At 38.8% G+C, this 24,184-nt stretch overlaps 2 protein-coding genes and 1 pseudogene across 2 annotated transcripts; 1 reads left to right on the forward strand and 2 right to left on the reverse strand.

Annotated features, from left to right (window-relative positions):
- Positions 1–3,465: 3,465 nt before the first annotated feature.
- On the reverse strand, positions 3,466–8,698 carry LOC133716351 (ABC transporter A family member 2-like; annotated as a pseudogene).
- Positions 8,699–11,534: 2,836 nt separating this feature from the next.
- LOC133715604 (ABC transporter A family member 10-like) lies at positions 11,535–16,642 on the forward strand. The gene is made up of 18 exons (XM_062142150.1): positions 11,535–11,645; positions 11,989–12,334; positions 12,431–12,513; positions 12,610–12,757; positions 12,870–12,989; positions 13,107–13,258; positions 13,392–13,553; positions 13,670–13,832; positions 13,922–14,047; positions 14,150–14,233; positions 14,345–14,712; positions 14,818–15,021; positions 15,151–15,260; positions 15,363–15,447; positions 15,557–15,685; positions 15,825–15,930; positions 16,048–16,136; positions 16,252–16,642. The coding sequence occupies exons 1-18, from the start codon at positions 11,571–11,573 to the stop codon at positions 16,534–16,536; spliced, it is 2,835 nt and encodes a 944-aa protein (XP_061998134.1). The 5' UTR covers positions 11,535–11,570; the 3' UTR covers positions 16,537–16,642.
- Positions 16,643–18,285: 1,643 nt separating this feature from the next.
- On the reverse strand, positions 18,286–22,474 carry LOC133715605 (serine/threonine-protein kinase rio2-like). Its single transcript, XM_062142151.1, has 14 exons — positions 22,333–22,474; positions 22,062–22,218; positions 21,935–21,981; positions 21,780–21,850; positions 21,583–21,696; positions 21,321–21,496; positions 21,129–21,217; positions 20,838–20,955; positions 20,510–20,583; positions 20,310–20,357; positions 19,791–19,959; positions 19,406–19,531; positions 18,986–19,084; positions 18,286–18,748 (listed from the first exon to the last, which is right to left on the reverse strand). Exons 2-14 carry the CDS (start codon positions 22,143–22,145, stop codon positions 18,557–18,559), a joined length of 1,407 nt encoding a protein of 468 aa, XP_061998135.1. The 5' UTR covers positions 22,146–22,218; positions 22,333–22,474; the 3' UTR covers positions 18,286–18,556.
- Positions 22,475–24,184: the final 1,710 nt, after the last annotated feature.

The following is a 24,184-nucleotide window of genomic DNA, read 5'->3' on the forward strand; positions in this document are numbered from 1 at the left end:
ATCAGCGTCGACAGTCATGAATTTTGGCGTGGCTGGGACTTTGTTATTTGTCTCTGTAATTTGCAGAACAAGTGATCAGTATCTCCTTCAATGTGGCAAAAGTGGAGCTGTGGCCTATGGGGCTTCGGTATTAAGAGAGAAATCACCATATAGCCATGTAGCATGTAGCATGCAAGCCTCAGAATCATTGGTAGAAGAGATGATTTTGTTGCCAAAGTTTGTTGCTATGAATATCGATGACACAAGAGCTACAGTTCAAAACTTGCTGCCTCTGGTCGTTGTCATTGCCTGTATGGTTTTCATACCCTGATGCAGCGGTCCTTTGTCAGAAGAGCACAGTCATTTGTTGACGCAGCAGTCTTTCACCAGGAGGAGTGTACCATCATGGTCACTTTACTTTCAGGAGCAGCATTTTGATGATAACTTTGATGCAGGTGGAGCCGTAGCTTGGGGTTGAAACCCTGCACGGGGATCACTTTGGAGCAGCTTCCCCACTGTTGTGAACTCGGGAACTTTGCAGGACTGTACTTGACGTGAACTGGCAGCCACCAAGCATTCACCTGACATACTCATTTTTGCCACCCATATGCAGGACGCACCGCGATACAGGCATCAAAAACAAGTATGGTGAACCCCTTTGAACTTGAAGCTTGCTTCCGCCACCTATACGCAGGACGCACCGCAGTATAGGCATCGAAAGCAAGTGCAGCATGGAGTGACACCACGGCTGTGAATGAGGGCTTGATGTCCACTTTGTGTCTTGCCCGGAAGCCGTTGGTGAGATTTGTGAGGATGACAGCAACGAGGGACTCCTATCAACTTCTTGTTTGGAGTGCTCATAGTCTTACATGATCACCTATTTAGCTTTCTGTAATCATATAATGTAGAACAAAGAGAACACTTGAGTGAAATGATAATCGACAACATATAGAAGAAATTTGTTGATGCCAATTTCGGCATCAACGAGTCAACGAGACTTTCGTTGAAATCCAAGTGTAAAGTGGTGGGGTTGTTTTCTTGAAGTGGGCCTATCTCGTCCTTCTTGAAATAGGCCTGTCTCGCCCTTGAATTAGTTTGACAACATAAGCAGCCTCGGTCTTCTACCTCGGGTGACTAAAGGTATGGCCTCGATGGTCTTGTGCCTAGTCTTGGGCTTCCAACCTCCCATGTTGGGTGAAACTGATGGTCTCGTTTCGGACTTCCTTCACCTGATGTTGGGCATTCAAGCTCCTTGTTGGGTGAAGCTGATGGTCTCGTCTCGGACTTCCTTCACCTGATGTTGGGCATCCAAGCTCCTTGTTGGGTGAAGCTGATGGTCTTATCTCGGACTTCCTTCACCTAATGTTGGGCCTCCAAGCTGCCTGTTGGGTGAAGCTGATGGTCTCGTCTCGGACTTCCTTCACCTGATGTTGGGCATCCAAGCTCCTTGTTGGGTGAAGCTGATGATCTCGTCTCGGACTTCCTTCACCTGATGTTGGGCATCCAAGCTCCTTGTTGGGTGAAGCTGATGGTCTCGTCTCGGACTTCCTTCACCTGATGTTGGGCATCCAAGCTCCTTGTTGGGTGAAGTTGATGGTCTCGTCTCGGACTTCCTTCACCTGATGTTGGGCATCCTAGCTCCTTGTTGGGTGAAGATGATGGTCTCATCTCGGACTTCCTTCATCTGATGTTGGGCCTCCAAGCTCCTTGTTGGGTGAAGCTGATGGTCTCGTCTCGGACTTCCTTCACCTGATGTTGGGCATCCTAGCTCCTTGTTGGGTGAAGCTGATGGTCTCATCTCGGACTTCCTTCATCTGATGTTGGGCCTCCAAGCTGCCTGTTAGGTGAAGTCGATGGTCTCTTCTCAGACTTCCTTCATCTGATGCTGGGCCTCCAACTGGCAGAGCTTCATGGCATAGATATTTCGGCATAGTGTTGGGAGAGAAGAGAGAGCTGAAGTCCCCCCTTCTACTTGTGAATGATTGATATTTATAGGGGAAGGAGTAGTTGAGGTGGAGAGGAAAGGTATGGGCTCTTCCCTAAAATCGGGGTGTCAACCCCTACTTTCTGCCTACTGACACTCCAAGGATGGGGGGGCTGACAGAGTTGGTACGTGACAGGTGTCACGACGTTGTGGTCTGATTCGGTTGGTGAAGGGTCAAGAGACAGGTGTCGCACATCCGAGCTTCCCTTTTCCTTGAATTGCTCGTGGCCATGCCGAGGAGCCATGCCTTATGTCGGAACTTGACACTTGGCATGGTTGGTGAGATTTCTCCTTGATTGGTGCTCCATGTTTCTTCATGACGATTGCATGTGCGTGGCCTTGGAGGTCGAGGCTTTAGCCTTGGAGCTCGTGGTCATGATCCTTAGAGGTCGAGAGTTTTAAGCTTGGAGGTCGAACTCTTGTTCTTGGGGGTTGAGGCTCTTGATTCCTTTGGATTATGTTTCCCTGATAGTCAGGTCACGATATGCTTTTGTCTTGCCATCCAAGATGGTGAATCAATCATATGGTGACCGTCCAAGACTTGAGAAGTGGCGATCCAAGGTTGAAGACTTGGATTACCAAAGTGAGGCATCTCGCTAGCCATGGTTATTTCCATCCTATGGTTATCTTTTCTTTCTCGATGAAAGGTTTAAGTGCGTTGAAAGGTCAGAGTCATACGTGGACTCTTTGACATTTCAACGCGTCCTACGTGGAGTGGGTTGAAAAGTCAAAAGTATTTGTCGAACCAAATTATGACATCAACAAAATTATACCCACTGCTCTATGTTTGTAGCTTCTCGTGGTCTCTTCTTTGCTTCGAATTATTCTTCTCTTCTTCCCTTCCTCTTCTTTCTCTGCTCCTGCGTTTTTTCCCCTCTGCTCTCTCTCTCTCTCTTTTTCTTCTTTCGTTGCCTCTCTGCCCTCTCTTTTTGTTTTGCTGCTCTCCAGTCTTTCCCCCCTCGTTTGCTGTAGAAGACGTGCCTTTTTATAGGCAACTGGATAAACTTGATTAAGATAGCCATCAATTCAATTCAAATTGAGGTTATGATAGCCTTTGTCAATTTGAATTGAAACGATTATAGTAGCAACCACCTTCTATCTTCCACGTTGAAAGTTTCTGATGTCTTTTGGTCATTCAAACTTTGTATAGATATCAACATTGACTCGGTCTTGAATTTGCAAGATGGGAAGATTATCCAAGATTCTAAATTTGAATTCTGATGCATTGAGTACCAATCCACGTGATGCATGCATGATTTGTTATGTTGCTTTCTTCTTCTCTTTTTTTAAATTTATTTTGAAGATAGAGTTTCTGTTATGCATTTGAAGACAACTAGAACTCTTCTTTCTTTGGTCACAACAAACCTATACATTATCATGCTTTGGAGATAATCAAGCTAACCAACTTGAAAGCTATTGGATTCTCACTTTTGCATCGAACCACTTTTTTATTTTGGGTTTGTGAAAATTTCGGTCTCAACATAGATATTGGATCCATACCAGTTGTCTGCAGATCATAAACCTAGTTGCGTAAACAAAACAAGTAGAAGAACAACTAAAGGGAAAAGTTGCAATGTCCTTACCGGTTCATCTAGGATAACTAACTTCGGATCACCAATAAGGGCTATTGCAACACTCAAGCGACGCTTCATTCCTCCACTGTAACTACCAGCTCTCATTTTGGCTGCATCAGTCAGTTTCACCTCTTCCAGTGACTTCATAGTAGCCTACATTTGAGGAGCATTACTCAACTTATACCAGACCAGCAGTCATTCTTTCTCAAAGCATGCAGATGAGCATTGAACGAAAATAAGTGATTATAACGACCAACATTTATACTTTTTCAAGGGAAAAAGAGTAGCACATACCAATTTTATTGATGCTGGAGGAAGGCCTTTGATACTAGCGAATATGTGAAGATGCTCTTGCCCAGACAATGCATCCCAAAGAATATCAAACTATGAATAGAGACAACAAGCGGGCAAAGTTAAGTTACCCCAAATTTTTTACCGAGTTAAGTTGCAACACAGTAAAAACTATGAACTATAGGTTTATATAAAAGCATATAAAATATGTATTTGTTTTGAGAGAGAGAGAGAGAGAAGGATACCTGTGGACAAACTCCTATCATTTTTCGAATGTTTGCCATGCCGACAGAGCTTCGGGGAGAATTTCCATAGATCAACGCTGTTAACAAGGCAGATTACTATTTTATCATTTCAATACTAACATCATTCCAGAAATTTCCAATTAATGAATTTGAAAAAAAAAAATGATACTATTACCATCTCCTCCAGTCACTGGTGTGATGCCGGTTAAACAATTTATTGCTGTGGTTTTCCCAGCTCCATTGGGTCCAAGTAGACAAAATAACTGATCCTTTGCAAAGTTGACCCATAACCCCTGAACATTGTTCAAAGGTAAATATAGTTACTGAAACATATAAATTGCATCAGCATTAATTTTGACTTAAAGCAGGTATTTGCCTAAGCAGCTATGTGATGGATGACAATCACATCATTCATCATTCATATACAAAAAAATAGTTAGTGAAACATATGCAGTGCATCTGCATCATATACTGAAAATGAAAAAACAGGGTAGAATGCATGAAACTTAAGTATGCAACAAAATTCGCTCATAGATATATATGTGATAGAGACTGTCGCATCAATCATAACATTCTGCTAAAGGATATCATAGTCCAAGTACAAAAAGCTAAAGGAAGATGCATTGAATAAAAAATGTAATTAGACTATATCACAAGATTTCCTCGACATGAACCATAGGTTCATAAAAAGATCAACATTCTCTTAAAGATTTGAGTCAAAAATGTTATTTACCTTGAGAGCATGGTATGGTGACGTCCTCTTGCTACAGCAGCAACCATGTCTTTTGCCAGGATATGTTTTTACAAGGCCACGTATCTGAACTGCAAGGTTTGGACCAACTGTGCCTTCCTTAGTTTGCTCTTTAACAATGTTCTCCTCTTCAAGGACATCTTCATCGTCTGGAGTAATATGCTCCAGTGGTGGAAGTGAACCTATGCAACTACAAATGCCACGCTCTAACCAAAGAGAGGAACAAAGCATCGTGTCACAAGTACCACCCACAAGGGAAAGTTGATCACAAACTGAATTTCAGTATTTTTACCTTCCACTTTGTTTCCACTTTTCCCTGTCCAGTATCCTGGCTTCAGAAAGTAAAAAACTGATTTTCTCACACCAGATACATTTGGGATGATATTATCGAAGTATATAGCCAATACGAACCAGAGGAAGAATGTAGCCACCAGCCATATATAAATGTCATTCTATCAAAGTTTAAATGAACATATTAGAAATCAAAGAAATGTATACGTAATGGTTTGGTTATGAAAACTAATGTGTTTACATACAATTGTTATAACACAATTTTCATCCCCTGGTCCGCAGTTTGTCCTTCTACTCCAGCTAATGCCAGTCTTTTTAGGAGTGGATGTCGCCTCACTGAGTATATATAGAGCCTGGGAAAGAAGTTTAGGTGGAAATAGAGACCACAAGTTTCACTTAGTCCTAGAAATGCTTTTATTGTATGGATAGTTGTTTGATGTAGCCAGCTGCAATGGAAAATTGATCCTGTTATAGAACTAAACTCATAACAAAGACTTTAAGAAAATCTTGAACTTTAGACATCTTGCCTGGATTAAAAAGCCAATGATAAAAATGGAGAAACCGACAGTTGTGGTTGAAGATGACTTTTTTATGAAGGCCGGCCGATAACATAAAGGCAAAACCAATCTGTCAATCGTCATCAATTTATGGAAATGGTGAATATATGTCAGAAACTTATTATGTAAAGACAAGGCTATCCAAAGGACAAAATCAGCCAAACTAACTAAGCATATGTGAAAGGAAAGTAACAACTAATAGCAAGAAATAGCCTTACCATATTGAGTTGGAAAAGATAGAAAACAAGGAATAAGACTGCAAAGCTGTTGTTTAAGAAAAAATTAAACCGAAATATCATTCCAAAGAGTACTGTGAAAAGAGCTGAGAGTAGTGTAATAATTCCCTCCCATGCAAGCCATGAGAACCAGTATGCACTATCATAAAGACCCATCATTATCATTGCCTGCAATGCAAAACGAATAGAGCACTTAAATTCACTTAACCGTGGGTGAAAAAAATCATTCATCAACTTAAAGTGATTACCTGTCGCAGCTTAAGTTCTTTCTCTGTGATCAAAGAAGTCATTTGAAAGACAAAACCAAACATGGCAGCTGCGAAAAAAAACCTTGGTCCTATGTTATCCATTGCAGAAGGCCTCTCCATTGCAGGGTGTGCAAATTCCTTGAATGCAACAACCCAGCTAAATTTTGAATCTGAACAAAGCGTCATATGAGTGCTAAAATTCAACTGGTAACATGCAAGTATGACTTTCTTTAAAGAACACAGAACTGTGAGAAACAAAACATAATACCTCCAATCTCACGCTCCGCAGCAATCTGAAGTGGAATTTGAAATTTGAATGTGGGATCCTCAGTTTTCCCTTGTTTTTCAACAGAAGTAGAATTAGTCTGCAGGCCATAGCTAATCACAGTGGCATTTCTTTCCACAAAATGCAAAGCTCCTGCGCAATACAAAGGATTCTTATACAGCCATTCATCTACTTCAGCCGGGGTTCTAAACGATTTAACCTATACAAACCAAAGCCACAATTAATGTTATCACATGATTCTTGACATTCCGACTTCCTCATATGTCTTTGAGTTTCAGGGATCTCAGAAGGAAAGCCTGAAACAATCAGTACACTCCAAATTTCTGAACAAGAGCAATATTTAAGCCTGAAATTGAAAAAATATTACATGCATCTGTCTATATCTCACACAAAGACCAAATTGACTACCCTGTGACACTGCTTAATTATGTAGCTAGCTAGTAAAAAAATTCCAGTCTTTTTCATAAATAAAGTTTAAACAAAATAAGCACATAATCCTAATTCTGTGATACCTTTGTCGCCGGGATTGGCCTTCCGGGATTATTAGCCATGATGGCATCGACAACGCTCCGAATCCTAGGGCTCTGATCTCCGCTCCACACGATATCATAGCACGGCGTTTTGATCCGGTACGCAGTGAAGTCATGAGTGTTTCGGAATTTGAGAAACAAGAATTTGGTGTTTTTGTGAGTCAGTGAGGGATGGACTTATGAAGAAGAAGGTCTTTTACGTACACTCCTCTGTTTTTACAAGAAGGCGCGGTTTTGAGCGTTTGGTTCCCGGGGAGCTGTGTGAAATTACTAAATTGAATCTGGGTTTGTTTGTGTGTGACGTTTGAGCGATGGATTGACGAACTTGCCCTTTCCGTAATAGGGTTTTCTTTCTGGTAATTCTTTCCTTTTGAAAAAAAAAACACGCTTTTGCTTAATTTGGTGGTGAATAATTAAAGCGGATTTGTGAAAATAAGAATGCATTTATGAATGGACTTCAATATTAGAAAGTTTAAATTAAATTAAATTTGTTATTTAAAGGAAGAATACTAAATGATTTGTTGGACATGACTCATCGTGACCATAATGAGGCCTTAATAAGACCTTTTTGAACTTTATGTAATTGGAGAGATTAGAGTGATTAAAATTTGAACGCAATATTGAATAAACAAGTGATTCTCGAGTCAAACTCAAATCAGGATCTTTTGATTGAAAAATAAAGACTTAATGGTTGTTGCATATATAATCAGATTGACCATTTTTCTAGATATGGTCATGGACAATTTCCAACCAATTTTGGAACTTTGGTACAAGAAAATGAAGATGAAAAGGAAATGAACAAAAATTTAAAGCTTTATTTGTCCAGGAAACCAAATAAAATCATATAATATACTGATCATAAAAGACAACACTGGTACCGGGTACAAATGTTAATTAATTAATTATACATCTTCTTGTAAAAGCAGATCTCAAAGCACTTAGGCACGTCGTCTTGAACATTAACGCGATGTGGTCGTTCATCTACATACAAAAAGACATTGCAATATTGTTAATTAACTTTATTCAAATACATAAAAAAAAATGAAATGACGTAGTAAAGAATCAAAAGGAAGGAATTAAGAGCATCGAAATGCGGTGGATATCCCATACCAGGCTTAGCGGCGATGAATTTGGCAACAATGGAGGTGGCACAGTAACGAGTGCAACCATCAACAACCTTAGTAGTGGGGACAAGGGGTGTCTCCGGAAGTTGAGTGGCCCGAGTGCAATGAGAAACACAGCCGGTGAGGCAAGAAGGGTACAATATAGGAGGGGCAACAAGAGGAGGAAGAATGCTTTTGGAGGGTGAACATGCATTAACACATTTTTTACTACATTGCATGATACCACTTTGTAGTTTTGGTCGTCGGCAGGAGTTCTGTTGTGAGGCGGAGGGTGAGGGTGAGGGGGAGCTGCTAGGAATCGAAGGAGACGTCATAGGAGAGGGAGAGGAAGTCAAGGGAGAAATGATGGGTGAGGGGGAGCTACTAGGAATCGGAGGAGACGTCATAGGAGAGGGAGAGGAAGCCGAGGGAGAAATGATAAGTGGAGAAGGAGGGGGAGATTTTGGGAATGGGGTTGTGGGAATATCATAGTTAAACTGAAACTGGTTATTGACATTATTCTGAAACTCATCATCGAATACTGGATATTCAAGCCCGTATGGATATTCTTTAGCCAAAGCAAGAACAAGCATGCTCATCAACACCAAAACCCTAGAATCCATGGCTCTCATGTTTCAATTCTTTGACTTTTCAGCTAGCTTTATTGTTAACCAACAATTTATAGTAGAGGGTGAAGACCCCCTTTTCTAATCTATTTATCGGAATGATTTGTAGATAATATGAGTTAGGAGTAATAGAGCACAAATTACGTCCTTTGATTTGTTAACTTCAGTCAGATTATAAGGGAAATTATAGAATCAGTGCTAGTTGATTGATAATTTGGATAAACTTTGCATGCAAGATAGTGGAGTACTTACTTATCGCCTTAATATTGCCCTTATTTTAGGCATTTTTATTTTGTTTGTCTGCTAAAATAATGGTTTCAGTGTTTATTACATGAGGAAATTGAAATTAAGTTTCTCCCTGAATTCAGGGAAAAGATACATCCCAGATTAATGGTCTAAACCCTTATATTTCAATAAGTCTAGGGTTGTTCGATTATGTGATTGACTGTGTGTAAAGCGATGGGGACGAAACATATAAAGGGTATGAAGTATAGAATAAACTGACCATCTGAGTAAGACTGTAATGACACATTCACATGCAATGTTAAAGAGATTTCTAGTTTATTAAAAAAAAAAACAAAAAAGGAAAGAAAAAAAAAAGAGATTTCTAGTTGTGCTAGGATGGAGCATGGGATGCCTCAAATCTATATATATTCTGGTGTCGGAGTCGTCATAAGAAACGCTCAGGGGGCACTTCTGTTGGGTTGCAGTTTATTTGGCTATTATAACTGTTAAACAGTGACAAGCGTGGCCCGTGGCCCACCATTGTACCGATACTGTCCCAACTTAACCACCCGATAGGTGTTGGGTTTTAATCACAAAAGGCCTCGGTTCAATTGGGTGTGATCCACCCACTTATAAGTTATATTTTATTTGTCACTTTTTCAATGTGGAATCTTTCCTCTCCAACACGCCCCCTCACGTGCAACCTAACTCTAGGTTGGCACGTGAAATTAATTAACAATCCAATTCCCACAAGTCTCAAATCGGACACTTGGTAACAATCCAATCGGAATTTTCCGATTGCAATATAAGGAACCCAATTTCGGGCCCATGACAATTGGAGACGTAATTGGAGAGAGACCCGCTCTGATACCATGTTAAACAGTGACAAGCGTGGCCCGTGGCCCACCATTGTACCGATACTGTCCCAACTTAACCACCCGATAGGTGTTGGGTTTTAATCACAAAAGGCCTCGGTTCAATTGGGTGTGATCCACCCACTTATAAGTTATATTTTATTTGTCACTTTTTCAATGTGGAATCTTTCCTCTCCAACACGCCATTCTGAATGTATTGAAGTTATTACATATTATTCACACTACCAAATCTCTTTAATAACTCCTCCATTGAAGCTGAAGCTGTTGCTGTTGTACAAGGACTTACCGAGGCATCAAGGCTTCATCTTTTGAACTTTCATGTGGAATGTGACAGCCAAGAGGTAATTAATGCTCTTAATATGAAGATTGAGCGAGGCAATTGGAGAATCCATCCTTTGCTTTGAGAATTTCATCGATTGAAAAATGAGTTCCATCACGTTTCTTGGTCTTGGATCTCAAGAGAAGCTAACCGTGCAGCTGATGCAGCGGCCAAGCTAGCCAAAGTGAGGTTGTGCACTTTGTATTGGACTAATGGTCCTCCAACCTCCATGCAATTGGTTCTCACTAGTGATGGTCTTCCTGGTCCTCCTTAGTACTAGTATTTATTTATTTTTTGGTAATGCCTTAGTACTAGTATTTATACCTATTGTGTCTTGCCTTCTTTTGTCATAGACATTGAAACTTTTTTTTTTGAACCTTTTGTTGTTCTGTGTATTTGGTTGTATGCTTTTTGCCTCTTGGCTATCAATAGATGAATTTCAGACCAAAAAAAAGTTGTGCTAACATAACTAAGAAACTACATGATCTAATTAAGTTCTTGAAATAGGGTGTCACGTGAAATTATAAGTTTAAGGGGCAATTTGTGAAAACCGAAAACACGAGTATAGAATTGTGATCTAAGGGTAGCTAGTAATCTAATTTTTCTGGTGTGCATGGTTAGAAGAGATTGGATTAATTGAAACCCTGGAGCTGGAATGATATAATCTCTTATTTCAATATATATCGTTGTAATAGTACACGTACATTTACTCTTTTGGATTCAGGACGAGATGGCAAACTCTCTTATAGGATACAAAACTAGGACCAATATCGACCAATTATAGATACAATAACACACATATATAAGGGTTAGAAACTCGGTTCAACCTCTTCATCTTCTGATTTTAGTTAGGTTATTTGATATGATGAAGATGAAGTTTCTTCAGCTGTCAATACATGTATCTAGCTAATAACCACCTCCTTCCTTCTCATCACGGATGTGATAAGATCCATCTTTAATTATTACGAAAAAAAATTTTTACAAGCAAAGGTATATAAGATTATAAGGGAAAAAATATTTTAGCCTTAAACAAAAAAAGGAAATTTGTATTAATTGCTTGATTCTTTTAGTAGATATTATTCCCTCTGAAACTAAGCAAGAACAACTTTAATGCGTAAAGGGTAGTTTGGGTAGCTCAAACATTCAGCAGTTACAGTCATTTACCAGCGCATTAGAAACGGTAGAAGCAAGAATTCACAATAGCAGTCTAGCACAGAAGACGAGGAGCACACATTTAAGTGATTTGGATACAGTATATATATATTGCTCATTCATACAAGAGGGTTCTTCAAATTATTTCAGGTACCAGTTTGATTTATTGTCTTTGTTCTTATAGTTCTTTTCGTATTATAATTTGAACTTTGTGTTGAATATCTTGTGTAGTGTGACAGACTCTAAATTTAAACTTCTTTGGTGTCAAGATAGAGGAGTAGTCTTGTTTTGGACATCAATGGCGCCGGAGCGTTCCTCTGCGAGCTTCTGGACTCAGTCCAATGCCTTGCTCAAAAAGAGCTTAACATATCAGGTCTTTCTTTCCTTTTATCCTTCTGTTCAATTGCGCTAGCATTAGAAGATTGGAGTGGCAACGAAGGAATTTTCTTTTATATATAGTTGGGGGTGTTGATGAAGAAGCTCGCAAGCCAGCTTCTTTTGCTTGCTTGTCCACTTGTCTTAAATTTCTCTGAAACAATTCGTCTAATACTTTTGTCTTAAACTCTTTGCACATCTCTTGCTCCTCCGCTTAATTTAATGGCTAAACATGAAATTGAGAGGAGCAATTTTCCTTCACTGTTCAATGATCTAAATCTGTTGCTTCATTATTTTATCTTGATGATATATGATCATAATATGTTTGTGTTCATTTGCAGAAAAGAAACATCCGCTCCAATATCATGCTGATTTTAATACCCTTTTTCTTCATCCTCAGTTTGGCTGCCCTCCAAAGTCTGCAGAAGAATGTGAACAAACAATTATCAAAACCCGATTGTGGATCTTCAGACCAATTTGATCTAACTTTATCTTGTCCCATACCTCAGCCTCAAGAATGGGCTCCATTGTTGCAGTTACCATCTCGAGATTACCGTGCAGTAAGAAGTAACTCTCTTCCATCTGACTTGCCGGATGAGTCATGCCGGAGTAGGCATGATGAAAGAGGCTACTCCTCCTGCCCGGTAACACTACTTCTTACTGGGAATAATCAGTCTTTAGGAGAAAGTACGTACCAAAATAATTACATGTTTTAATTGATTATTTTGTGTTTGGTTGTTAATTGCCTCATTAGTGGTTTTCTGATGTGCATTTGTTACACAGCTCTGGCTGGAAATATGTTGTTGAATTCTCCCCCGCCGAAATCCGCTGGTGATGGCATGGAATATATAGCGCATAATGTCATGGTGATTATTTGCCAATATTTCTCATTTTGATTACATACTGTAGTTGGTAAATGTTGGATCATTGATTTGTGTTGCAATATGTTTATAAATGTTAAGGGTTCGGATTCCTCACCTCAAGAGAACATGTTTCATGACTATGACTGGTCTAAGGATGTTGTGACCATCTATAATGTGCAGCGCCACTGCTCACCAAATTCTTCATTCTATCTTCCAGTTCGAGAAGCAAGTTTGCAACCAAAAATATGTACGTGACTACATAAAATGATAAACACAGTAGTTCTTCAGCTTCGTTGTGTGCAGTACATTATGCTAAACAATTTTCTTTACCTAACTATGCTGTCTTCGATCAAATCTAGTTGTTGAATGTGTTGAAGGTTTGCCTTTGTGGCGCAATACTTCTACCGAAGTAAACAATGAGCTATATAGAGGTTACAGAAATGGGAATTCAGAGGGGAAGATTAATGAAGTACTTGGAGGTACTGCTAACATTCTACTTACTAATTGTTTGATGTGATGAATATATCAATATGTGATAGTATCATTTAGGGGCAAAAGTACTACTGACACTCATAGTGTGTTTTCTTGCAATGCAGCCTATGATTTCTCCAACTCAGATAAGAATAATTTCAATGTGAGCGTATGGTACAATTCAAGCTTGAAATCTGGAGATGATGATGTTGGCGAGGTGCTGAGCGGGGCTGGGAGTGATTCTAAATTGTTGCGGCTTCCACGTGCAGTGAATCTGGTATACACAGTTACACACACACACAAGCGCATCGTTTGGCTTTTTTGGTTTTTGTGTTTAACTTCCCTGTTCTGCTAGGAATTAGTAATCTATTTTCGTACTTATTTGTAAATTTTATTTCAATTATTCACAGGCCTCCAGTGCCTACCTACGGTTCTTGAAAGGTTTTGGAACAAATATGCTGCTTGATTTTGTCAAAGAAATGCCCAAGCAGGAAACCCCATTCCAGATGCCAGATATTGCCTCTATGATTGGTCCACTCTTCTTTACATGGGTTATCTTACTGCTCTTCCCTGTGAGAGCATTCACTGCTTTTCCATATATATTAATTAGCTACAAGCTTACAACTACTTATGCTATCAAGTAGAGTTTCCCTTAATTTCTTATTAAGCTTCCCAATTTGACTTGAAGGTTGTGATGAAGTCGCTGGTGTACGAAAAACAACAAAAACTCAGAATCATGATGAAAATGCATGGACTTGGTGATGGACCCTATTGGATGATTTCCTATGCCTATTTTCTTACAGTATCTGTAGTGTACATGCTATGTCTTGTTATATCTGGCTCACTTATCGGTATGTATGTACTGGTGTTCTCGCTAGTCTAGCTTCACTTAACTTGTGTACATTTAATTAAATAATTAGTTGATGATGACTTGTTACAGGGTTAAAAATTTTCAGACTACATGACTACACCATCCAGTTTGTTTTCTACTTCTTATATATGAATTTGCAAATAGCGATGGCTTTTCTAGCAGCTGCATTGTTCTCCAACGTTAAGGCTTGTTCAGGTTTGATCATCATGTCCATATCTTTGTATATTGATTCAGTGCATTTCCTAATATGTAAGTAGGCTATCTTTTACATTGACATGATTGCTTGGATGATTACAGTTATAGGTTACATATTGGTCTTTGCAACCGGGCTTTTTGGTTCAGAACTTTTTCAAGCCTTTATAGAAGATCCATCATTCCCTAGTAAGTGGAAATACCCGTTGGTGAAAATGACATATTTTGTCACTTAATCTGCTTTTCTTCAATGCTCTTTTTTTATTTTTTATTTTTTTACATATTCTTGTGCGTATGTAGGATACTGGATCATTGTTCTTGAGTTGTATCCTGGCTTGTCTCTGTATCGTGGGTTATATGAGTTTGCAGAATTCACCCCTGAAGCAAGTACTGTTGGGATGCGATGGGGAAATTTGAGACACAGCAAGAGTGGGATGAGAGAAGTCTTTATTGTCATGTTTGTGGAGTGGTTTGTGCTGATTTTTGTTGCATATAACTTGGATAAACTTACATCATCTGTAAGTGGAAAAAGTCCTCTATTTTTCTTGCAAAGCTGCTTTGGAAAGAATAAAGAACATTCCTCGTCTCTTGGGAGTGGGACGCCTAGTGCACAATGGCAGGGATCTACAGTTTCTATTCAGATGGACAAACCTGATGTTACTCAAGAGGTAAATGTTACTTATCTGAATTTTGTTGTCACTCATATGAATCAAAATGAATAGTTGCATAGCTATACATTGCATTCCCCTTACAATTGCTCAATTTATTTGCAGATGGAGAAGGTTGAGAGTTTGCTATTGGATCAAGATAGTACAAGTCACGCGATCATCTGCCATGACCTGAAAAAGGTGTATCCAGGAAGAGATGGAAACCCTGAGAAGTTTGCAGTGAAAGGGTTATCTCTTGCTTTGCCACGAGGGGAATGCTTTGGCATGCTTGGTCCCAATGGTGCAGGGAAGACCTCTTTTATTAGCATGGTAAAGTACTATATCAGTTATTCATGGAATAACTGAACTCTCTAAATCTTAAATTATTTAACGACTAGTTACAGCTATCTAGTTTAATCAGTTAATTGCATTTAACCTCTGTTTTCTGTCGACATGCAGATGATTGGTCTGACAAAACCAAGCTCTGGTGCGGCATATGTTCATGGTATGGACATTTGGACTCAGATGGATGAAATATATACCAGCATGGGTGTTTGTCCACAGCACGAGTAAGCCAGCCAAGATACTGCAATCAATTAATATTTTTTCTTTTTTTTTTGGGTTCTTTTCATTATTTGAAATGAATTTCATGCTTTTCGGATATTTTTTAGCTTACTATGGGAGAGCCTGACTGGGAGAGAGCATTTGCTGTTTTATGGCAGACTTAAGAATCTCAAAGGTTCTGCCTTAATAGAAGTAAGTCATCATGTACATTCTAACTCGATTCTTACATAGAGATATATTGTCATTGTAAACTGTTACATCTTAAGCCTAATTTGTTTACCCGATTCTGTTTGCTGATCAGGCTGTGGAAGAGTCTTTGAAGAGTGTGAATCTGTTCTATGGTGGAGTTGCAGACAAACAGGCTGGGAAGTATAGTGGAGGTATGAAGAGAAGGCTTAGCGTTGCAATTTCACTCATAGGGGATCCGAAGGTATGTCTTAAGTTGCTGCTCTATCTCTTAAGTTTGACTACTCTGATCTCTGGCCATGTAGATGTTAGTCATTGTTCTCCTAGAAAACCAGATACATGCTACTTGTTGCAATAATTATACTCTGAAATTTTGTACGCAGGTTGTTTACATGGATGAGCCTAGTACTGGACTAGATCCAGCTTCAAGAAACCATCTATGGAATGTTGTAAAGGCGGCGAAACAGGACCGAGCAATCCTCTTAACCAGTTCTGTCCTCCTCTCCCAATCTTATTATTTGTCACTGTATGAATTGTCAATGAATGATATTGCCTGTATAAGTTAATTTCACTAATAAAGCAAGCTTGTTTGCATATGATGTTCAGCACATTCCATGGAAGAGGCAGAGGTTCTCTGTGATCGACTAGGAATTTTTGTAGATGGCAGATTGCAGTGTATTGGAAATCCGAAAGAGGTAAATCATACTCGATAAGTTTATCTCTGATATTTTATTTTTAACTACAATACAGTAGAATCTTTTACGTCTTCTGATCTAAACTCATTTCCCCACCATCCTTCACTCACCGCAGCTGAAGGCTAGATATGGAGGATCGTATATCTTCACAATGACCACAAGTGGGGATCATGAGGAAGAAGTGGAGAAGATGGTTCGGACGATCTCACCCAACGCCAACAAGGTATACCGACTCTCAGGGACACAGAAGTTTGAGCTGCCCAAAAATGAGGTCACTATCGCCCATGTCTTCCAAGCTGTGGAGGCTGCAAAGCGGCAATTCACAGTGTTCGCTTGGGGTCTCACTGACACTACTTTGGAGGATGTCTTCATCAAGGTTGCTACAACCGCTTCACAGTAGTGTTCGCCCATACTACATGACAGAATCCAAGCGTAATGTTAATATGAAATGATTGATGCAACATCTAGGAGAAACTAGATAGTAGACACAGTTTACACCATAAACCTTAAACCTTATTATGGTTTTCAAATGTTGGCTCTCTTTTGACCATAAGAATGATTTCATGCGTTTAGATTGTATCATATCTCTCTGGCTCATCCTCTTTAACTGAGTTATGCCACTGAATCTACTGAGATCTCGAAGTAACAAAAGCACTACATTTCGTTAAATGAATTATAAAAGCACTTAAATACAATGTGCAACCATATATATTCTGCTTCCTACAAGGATACTGAAGTTGGCAAGCCAGCATATTAATACCTCATGTATCATGGCTTTTTTACAAGACTAAATGTAGACAACAACTTGAACTCGGGATCTTCCGGGAAAGATTTACTCTAATGGAGCTCTGCTCTTTGAGATCATTACAGCTAAATTTGGACAAATCCATGATCAAATCGTATTGGATTCCAACTGGAACTAGGAAAAACCACCGAGTAAGCCAGTAACATATCAGCCACTCATCCGGAAAGATGGATCCATTCCAGCTGCGTGAATTGGAGCACTTCCAGGTCTTCTTGCAGAACCTGTTTACAATTCCAATGGTGAACCAGGTTCTCGGAATCACTTGTCAATATTGATCAGATTAGCAGTCATTGTCAGTTAAGAGAGTTACCCCCCATGTCTCAGCCTCAACAAGTGCATGCCAGTATTAACAGTGAACCTTTCAATCGTAGCACCACTGTGAAACATTTATGGCATAAATCTCTTGCCAAATGCTTGGAACTAGAGAGGATAGCAGGGTAGTAACTAGTAATATAGTCAAAACTCCATGACTTGGGCTGGAAGTCACTGGCAACAAAACCTTCAATTCACGCACACAACTCACAATAAGCTGTTCAACTATCAAGTAAGCTGAAAAGAGGAATTGGCCGGGTTTCTAACTAAACATCTTGCAGTGGCGACTGGTGGCACAGTCGCTTTTACCACAATTTAGCTAGAACCAGTCTCCAACACAGTCAACAGACGATATATAATCCCCAAAAGAGCTGCCTCAGTAGCATTACCAGCTACAATATTCATACCAAAGCCCTTCAGCCAAAGTTCCATTTGCATCAGTTAATAGTCCTCCTGCACCAATTTTCCCAATGAAGCTCATTAATGTTGAGCTAGCATTAATTTTCAACTGATAATAATTAGGTGTTAAGCTAATTGGGAAACATGCGAAGATTGCAGATGACATCCCAATGCTAAAGTGTGAGGTCTCAGCATCAAATGAAGAATGATAGCTGACATGACAATATATGCAGCAAAAGATTAACCTTATGACTGGAGTCTCTTATTAAGCATATTACTAGATGAACTGCTTTGAGTATATTACACTATCAAGAATAGGATCCATGAGATTCATTTAAGCCCATGGAGCACAAGTGACGAAGGAGGTTGGAAACTGAGTCAGGGTTAAGCTAGGTTTGGGGAGGCTACAGAAAACCATTAACAATGCCTCCTCGAAACTTTCTTTGTCGATCTTTGAAATCTTTACTGCCTGAAAGATGAATATGGAGCCCGACCATCTGGCCAAGTTCACGACACAAGCGGATCATACAGGCACAGTGCTCAAGAAGTTAAAAATTCAACTGACAACTTATAAAATCAATTAAAAAATGAGTACAAATGTCTGCCACTGATTAAGAAAAACAAACGCCAAGGCAACTGATTAAGAACCATCCTCTATATTAGTTACTTTTATCCCTTTTAAAATACCTATTCTCCCCTGTTTGCCAAGGACTACAAAAGTTACACTGATGGAAACTTATGCATCTCATGATCATCACTATAAGAAAAAGATTGTCATACATATGGCGCAAGCAGAAGGTCCGTGCTCTGCGTGCAACCTCCATTTGGTATGCAACTCTAGTTGATATCTTCTACACTTTAGTTGTGTGGGCATCTTGGATTTTGTGGTGGCACTTTACATATTCTACCAGCTACTTAATTGTCTCTGGATTTTGGAACTGTTAGAGGATTTACCACCCTTGTCTTTGTAGGTATTTCTGGATGCAAAAGTTTTTCGTCCTCCACGGGCTGCTGTTACAGCACGTCGCCTCACCTTGTTCAAGCGTTTTTCCAGCTCAGCATCATTGTCATTATTAACTGTCTCATTATCTCCCTCCTGTGAAAATAAAAAAAAAGACTGTAAGGGAAGGAAGTTGAACAAAGGATAAAATCGCAATTATTACACACCATTCCACATTTGGGATCTACTCAAACTTGTTTGCTCATCTTGGGATTACAATTGCTACGACAAAAACCCTGAATGTAACATGCCACAATTGACAGCACACTCCAAGTCCTACATAAATGCTAAGTTCCAAGTCTTTGTAGGAAGAAAAATAAATTCAAGATCTACCTCGTTACTCCCATCTTCATTTTCGGGTTCACTGCTGGGACCTGCTTCACATGTTCTTACATTGCCCTCTGGTTCAACTTGCTCATCATGCTGTAACGTCTGATCCAATTACAAAAGAAGAATAAGTGCAAACATATATTGGATGATGCAAACTAGCACCCAAAAAAGAACCCTCTTTCCTGAATTAGTTACCTGACAGTTTAATTATACATTTTGTTAAAATATTATATAAGCAATAAGTACAAGAAATTTCTAGTTCACTCTGCAAATACAAACAGTTATGATTTCGCTAATCTTCATTCTATACATAAGGTAGTTACTTGAGACCTCAACTTGTGACTCGGATTTAATTTTCTTCTGGACATCAACAGAATGTAAAAGAGTTTATTAAAAAATAAAAATAAAAAGAGAAAGATGTACCTGATCTGCCACATGCAGTGAATCAACACCCATTGTGTTTGCTTCATTTAACACAGAGATGTGCTCGTCATCTTCAGTATCTTCATCATCAGAACTAGAATCCTGCCTGATCCCTCCTTCAATAAACTGCATGTAATGATGTGATATTGAACATCATTAGTCACAGATGTCTATAATTTGGCCAAACAAGAAAACCCACATAACAGTAAATATCCCATCAGATGATTTTCCAAAAGATTGGAATAACATGCGAAAGTAAATAAATATTGGTTTCCTTTTGAGCCGCATGAGAGTTTGAAAGAATATCCAACAGCCTATAGCATTCTATGTGCGATAAAGCTCAGTTCACATAAAAATCTGTACAATGCTTCATTCAACACAATACCTTAGCAATTTCTTCCTGATCCTTCCTAGTAAACCCACTAGCAGAAAGTTCCTTGTCTAGAAAACCAGTATCTTTCGCTATTGAAGTAAACGAAGGCCTGCCACTATCATCTGTGTCCACCGCTGTTCCATCAATATCAGCTGTGCATTCATGGAAAGACATGTTGAATCTGAAAAGAAGACAAATAAATTAAGAATCATAATAAACTAGGCTGATCCACTAACCCAAACATTATTTTTCTTCCCTAACCATCACAATTGAAACTCAACGTTATAGACATCTATGAATAAGTAAGCCACAACCACCTATACCCATGATCTTGAAAGCCGGTAAGAAGAAAAAAATAACAACCAGAAAGGTCAATTTAAGTCTTTAACATGAATTGTTACCCCATCATAAATTCACAACTATTACTCCCATTCAGCTAACAATGATTTTTGGTTCTTATTATCCATCACAATGATTTAAACATTCAGAATGCTAAAGGCAACTGCATCTTGCTACAAAAAGATCACTGACCTCTTGCTGAAAAACTTAAAGACACATTCCACATCACGATCAAAGTACCTGAAATATGAAACTTCATTGAATGAGATATGATATATGATGAGCACAAATGTTTTGGCCAGGAATACAAATCATGCTAAGAGTCAACGATCATAACTTACAATAAGAAGTGCAAGAACATGACTGGCATTTATTAAGAAACAGCTTCTTACATTTGTGCATTACGATGGGATACAGAGACCATTTGGGGAAAATCAATCATGGTGACCTTCTCGTCATCATCAATCTAACAGAAGAGAAATTCATAAATTATTACAAGTTTGCCAATGTGCTGAATAATGGTAAGTCAAGCAGGCCTTTTGATCCATGTATATTAATTCATTATCACATGTATCGCTGCCAAGTGAGAGCCAAAAGGCAGGACCCATGTTTTAACAATCAGAAGATTATGTATTTTTTATTTTTTAAGATGCAAGAATATAGAGGTCAACGCAACCTAAAGGGTGCAAACATAAAATGCCACTGCCTCAAAATGCATACCATAATGTTAAATTCATTGAAGTCACAATGAATCAAACCATGCTCTGCCAGACGAACAACGAGCCCAATGATAGTATTGAAAACTGTCTCAGGATTTTCCAATTGCTTCACCTGCACACTATATTGAACAGAAGATAAGCTCCATAGATCCACGAAGGAGCATGATCAATATTTTCTTTGTTTTCTTTTTCTTAAGCAAGCTAGCTCCAAAGGAAACGTACTAGAAAAACATTAGATCTGCCGAGTACAATCAGTAATATGGCATTCCTATTTTATAAAGAAGAAGCTTACAGGGGGTAGCCTGGTACTAGTGACATAATCACACAATGCCTGTTACAATCTACTGCATTTGGAACAGGAAAACCATGCTCTTCTAAAGCCTGCTCAAGCAGAGCAACAGCGTAAAGTCAAAATCAACACAATATACACAGAATTGGACCAACAAACAAAACTAAAAATGACGTAAGATAGTACATAAAGAACCTTCATAAAAGAAAATTCTCTGAGTGCAGCAAGACGGGACAAGTATAGCCAATTGAAACTGCTACGATGTTTTAAGTAATCACGCTTAGACTTGACAGCCCTGAAAGAAGTTCTACCAAGCCTGTGCAATTTCATTGCCATCACCGTACCATCTTCGGTGGCCACCTCAAAAATATCTTGAAGAAAAGAAATGCTATGAGTACCGGAACCTCAAAACCAGCATCTGTTGCATATAATAAGAAAGAAGGAAAGAAAAAAGTACCAGACTCTTTTCCAACACCGAGTTGGCGACCAACGGCTGAAAAGACTCCACGGTTGACCAAAGTCTTAATTGCAAGAAAATCATAACCGAGGTACGTTAGCCGAAACCCATCATCTGGAGGCACACAATGACCAAGGAAAATGAGAAAATATCAAAACAATAATACTTTATACTTAGAATGAGAATATTAAATTTACATTTAGAGGCGTCGTGGTGCAAGAGCTTATGCTTGAGCAGATTTTTCATAACTTTGTAAGTGCCACCATGCCTACATATAAAACGATTTGGTAAGAGTTAGAGAAAAGGTGGACACTTTGAAATTCAAGAAGAAAGCTGAAATCAAGAAACATACTTGAGAGCAGCTATACGCTCCACCAGTTCAGCGGGTACGATTTCATGCTGAAAGAAAAGGAAGGGTTTAAAGATTCAACACAGGGCTAAGAACACTTAAAAATAAGTAAGATAAGAGGGACATTTACATTTCGCATTCCCATTTCGACAGCGGTTAAAACCCTGAAATCCTCTTTAGTGAGGTATCTCAACACATCCACATCCAGCTTCATGTCTCCTGCTTTTTATCTACTTACTTTAGACTTTAGACTTTGGAATGCTGATTTCTGGAATCAGTGATTCAGGCTACACACAACAGAGCAAAATTTCTCAGAAACATAAGAGCAGCAAGTGAATATAGTAGCTGGGCACATCTTCCGTCGAACCCAGTTCACTAGATAAATTGAGTTTTCTACTTACAGAAGCAGCATGCGGCGGCGAAACAGAAACAGAAACAGAGCTTGATCTAAGAAAACGACGAAAGCTTTATGTTCTCGAATCGAAGAGAAGAGGAAGAACGACGAGAGAAGATGACGCGGCTGCTGCTGAAATTAGGTCTCGATTTCTTTTCTTTTCTTTTCTTTTCTTGTTTTTTTTTAGTGTAAAATGTCAGTATTAACCCCTCCTATTCAATTTATTTACAAAATTACGTATCCAATGTAGATACGGCGTATCCAAAATAGGATTCGACGGGTACGTGTATCCGGCTGTATCGCACCCGTATCCAGTATCGGTACGGGATACGAAGGCAATTTCACGTATCCATGCATCGTATTAAAGCCACAATTTATTCTTCACAGTGCAGTGAACGTTATATGCTCTTTGATTGCTGATGTCTGTTCCCATTATCAGTTCTTTTGCCGAGGTTGATATATATGATTGATTATCAGTTAGAAAAATGAATCAATAACAATGAAACTAAACTTAGATTGGATATCTGATCTGGATTGTCTCCAAGATCAGAGAAAGAGAGAAAACCAGCAGAAAAGAATACAGAAAGGAAGAAGAAATGATGGAAGAGGAAGAAGATGCAGAGTGCACTTGCAGTTATTAGTAGTTATGCATATACATCCCTCTTTTCTAATTAATACACACCCATCATGCATGGCGTCTGGTGAAGGGAATATTACCCACAAGAGCTGCCTTGGCGACTAAGGTACAGCTCCCAGACTTGGAGTGTGCTTTCTGTTCTAATAGTGTGGAAAGTGGGAAACACTAGTATATGGATTGTCCTGCAATTAAGTTATTTTGGCGTCACTCACCTCTCAACATTGACCCAACTGGTCATATGGCTCTACCACTAAATGAATTCCTTCCAATTCAGTACTTTTGTTTTGGTTCTTTGATCTAAAATTCTTTCAATGCTCAAGTCCTAGTGCATGCCTTTTGTTTATTCGAAACTATTCCAATATGACATGATGACTGAACATTAGATGTTTGTTCTTGTACGTACTGTAATATAAAGAGTTTTTAAGTTTCAACTTGATCAATAAGACAACAACATCTACAACTTTTCAAGATAGATACTGCTGCATAGAGGAAACTAGCAAAAACCTTTTGAATTTCTATTAGATGCTAATACTTTGATTTTTAAATTCCCAAAGTTCTTCTTTGCCAATGAATTTTGGCTTGATTGCTTGTTGGCGGGCTTGACATACTACTCTCTTCTGATGAATTTAGAATTTTTTTTGTTTTTATTAGTTGGGAAGAGGGTAAATTGGAGATTTTAAATGGATTAAATTATGTTTAGTCCCTGTACTATGATCCTTTTTTCGTTTCAGTCCCTGACATTCTCAATTAATCTGAAAAGTCCCTAACGTCAAAATTTCCGTCTGATTGGTCCCTCCCGCGTCAAATTAGGAGTTGACCTTAGGTGAAATGTCCAATATACCCCTCTGTTATTTCTTTTTCCTTTTTAATTTCTTTTTCTCCTTTTTTTTATTTTTTCTTTTTTTCTTTTTTCTTTTTAATATCTTTTTTGCTTTTTCTTCTTTTTTTCTTGTTCCTTTTTATTTTTTTTTCCTTTTTAATTTCTTTTTTGCTTTTTCTTCTTTCTTTTCTTGTTCCTTTTTAATTTCTTTTTTTCCTTTTTTTTTCTTTTCATTTTGCCTACTTTCTCCTTCCTCAACCCACCAATCTCATTCCGATCAAACTCCACAACCCATATGTTTCTCTCCCCAAATTGAAACCAAACCCAGCAAAGACCTAGCTTGGCGGTGCAGAGATGGACATCGAGCAAAAGCAAGAGGATAGGAGCTGATCGATCACTTCT

Source organism: Rosa rugosa, chromosome 6 (assembly GCF_958449725.1).
Source record: "Rosa rugosa chromosome 6, drRosRugo1.1, whole genome shotgun sequence".
NCBI lineage: Eukaryota > Viridiplantae > Streptophyta > Magnoliopsida > Rosales > Rosaceae > Rosa > Rosa rugosa.